General features: G+C 46.3%; 1 protein-coding gene across 1 annotated transcript in view; it reads right to left on the bottom strand.

The window, feature by feature from the left end:
• The window catches only part of itsn2b (intersectin 2b), a 52,542-nt gene that overhangs the window by 17,416 nt on the left and 32,626 nt on the right, over nt 1-2,500 (bottom strand). The window contains exons 23-24 of the mRNA XM_080850285.1: nt 2,453-2,500; nt 1,202-1,245 (exon numbers count right to left, since the gene is read on the bottom strand). The exon at nt 2,453-2,500 is cut by the window's right edge and continues 149 nt beyond it. Of these exons, the coding sequence (XP_080706411.1) occupies nt 1,202-1,245; nt 2,453-2,500 (92 nt within the window). The remainder of the gene's footprint in view (nt 1-1,201; nt 1,246-2,452) is intronic.

Genomic DNA, 2,500 nt, shown 5'->3' with positions numbered 1-2,500 from the left:
TCCTCTAAAGGTTACCACTGAGGACTGATTTACCGAGCCAAAATTAATAAGAAACCAACACCTTAACCCTAGAACCCTGCCTGGTACCATCCCAATAGAAAAATAAGAGAGAGAAGTAAGGTATGTTTGGGGAAAGAGTGAAGACTGAAGAAACAAACAGGAAACATAACTAGACGTGTCCTTATAACGGCCATAGAGAGGAGGTCATATACAGTACCAGTCAAAAGTTTGGACACACCGTACATTTTTGGGAGAAGTGTTTTCTTTACTTTTATTATTTTCTACATTGTAGATTAATACTGAAGACATTTAAACTACGAAAGAACACATATATAATGATGAACTAAACAAAAAAAGTGTTATATACCATGTAGAAAATAACAAAAGTAAAGAAAACAACTTCTTAAATAATGAGAAGGTGTGTCCAAACTTTTGACTGGTACTGTAGCTGCATAGTGCTCTCCCACAGCAGCAGCAGAGCAGAGGAAACAGGTGAGTTGGCAGTGAACCAGAAACACACTCCACCTGAAGGACACGTCAGATTAGTCTGCGGTACGCTCACGGCACAACAAGTGGATTAGCAGAGCTCAGAGCGGCCAGATTGGGGAGATTCGAGTGAGCTCTGTAAACAATCGCAATGTGTGTGTGTGTGTGTGTGTGTGTGGTGTGTGGTGTGTGGTGTGTGGTGTGTGGTGTGTGGTGTGTGGTGTGTGGTGTGTGTGTGGTGTGTGGTGTGTGTGTGTGTGGTGTGTGTGTGTGTGTCTGAGCTCTTTGGAATGAGGAACAGAACATCTCCGCTCTCTGGGGCAGAAGGGAGAGAGCTGTAAACCACAGGACACACACCTGACACACACACACACACACACACACACACACACCTGCCCTTGGGTTCATGTAACAAGGTCACTGGAGTGTAATCATTGGAAACCGCTGGACAGATGCCAAAGTGATTTGAAGTGCGGTATAGAATTGAGCTAGTGTTTATGTGATCGGGTGTCAGCAAACACAGCTTTAGTGTTGATTAGAACGCAGTGTTTACGGTAGAACATGACAGCAAACACAGTTTTAGTGTTGATTAAAACTCCGTGTTTACGGTGGAACATGACAGCAAACACAGTTTTAGTGTTGATTACAACGCAGTGTTTACGGAGAATGCAGTGTTTACGGAGAATGCAGTGTTTACGGAGAATGCAGTGTTTACCTTGCTGTTGAGAACCGTCTGAGGCGTCAGCTCCGTCACCACCACTGTTGACAAAACAGGAAAGAAATTACCCAGAGTTCCAATCCACGAGGCTTCCCAGATCTGAGGGTCGTGTGTCGTGACAGCAGTGACACGGCCTTCTTGATGACTAAATATTGAACTTATTGCCCGGACACTCTCAGGGATTTAAATCAATAGATTTAACTACGTCCAGACGTCGGACACGTGACTGCATACCCGCAGAGCCCTCTAGGACAGAGTCTTATCTCTCAATGCCACATTTACAGTATACACACGCAAGCGCGCACACACACACACACACACACACACACACACACACACACACACACACACACACACACACACACACACACACGCACATGCACATGCACACGCACACACACACACATCTACATACATCCAACTGTCCTACATACATCCTGACTGTTCTGACAAGATCTTTTCAGGAGAGGTTTGGGTACACATACTACATGTTAACTGCACTTTATATGCGTGTGTGTGTGTCGAAAATTATATTTTAAGTACATTTTAAAATGTCCTGATGTGAAATAGGAGAGAGAGAAAAAGTGTGCATACTCTGGAGTTTGTGAGTGTGTGAGTGTGTGAGTGTGACCCTACTCTTGAGTGTGTGAGTGTGTGAGTGTGTGAGTGTGTGCCTACTCTGGAGTGTGTGAGTGTGTGAGTGTGTGAGTGTGTGAGTGTGACCCTACTCTTGAGTGTGTGAGTGTGTGAGTGTGTGCCTACTCTGGAGTGTGTGAGTGTGTGAGTGTGTGAGTGTGTGAGTGTGTGAGTGTGACCCTACTCTTGAGTGTGTGAGTGTGTGCCTACTCTGGAGTGTGTGAGTGTGTGAGTGTGTGAGAGTGTGAGTGTGTGAGTGGTTGCCTACTCTGGAGTGTGTGAGTGTGTGAGTGTGTGTGTGTGTGTGTGGTTGCCTACTCTGGAGTGTGTGAGTGTGTGAGTGTGTGTGTGTGTGAGTGTGTGAGTGTGTGAGTGTGTGAGTGTGTGAGTGTGTGAGTGTGTGAGTGTGTGAGTGTGTGAGTGTGTGAGTGTGTGAGTGTGTGAGTGTGTGAGTGTGTGAGTGTGTGAGTGGTTGCCTACTCTGGAGAGTGTGAGTGTGTGAGTGTGTGTGTGTGTGTGTGTGGCCCTACTCTGGAGTGTGTGAGTCTGTGAGTCTGTGAGTGTGTGAGTGTGTGAGTGTGTGAGTGTGTGAGTGTATGAGTGTGAGCCTACTCTGCATGGGCGTCGGCTGCGCTCAGCACGGTGACGTAGGATTTGGGG

The sequence above is a fragment of the Sprattus sprattus genome (genome assembly GCF_963457725.1).
Source record: "Sprattus sprattus genome assembly, chromosome: 13".
In the NCBI taxonomy this organism is placed as follows: Eukaryota; Metazoa; Chordata; class Actinopteri; order Clupeiformes; family Clupeidae; genus Sprattus; species Sprattus sprattus.
The sequence above is the reverse complement of the archived record's forward strand: the minus strand, read 5'-3'. Positions and strand labels throughout refer to the sequence as shown.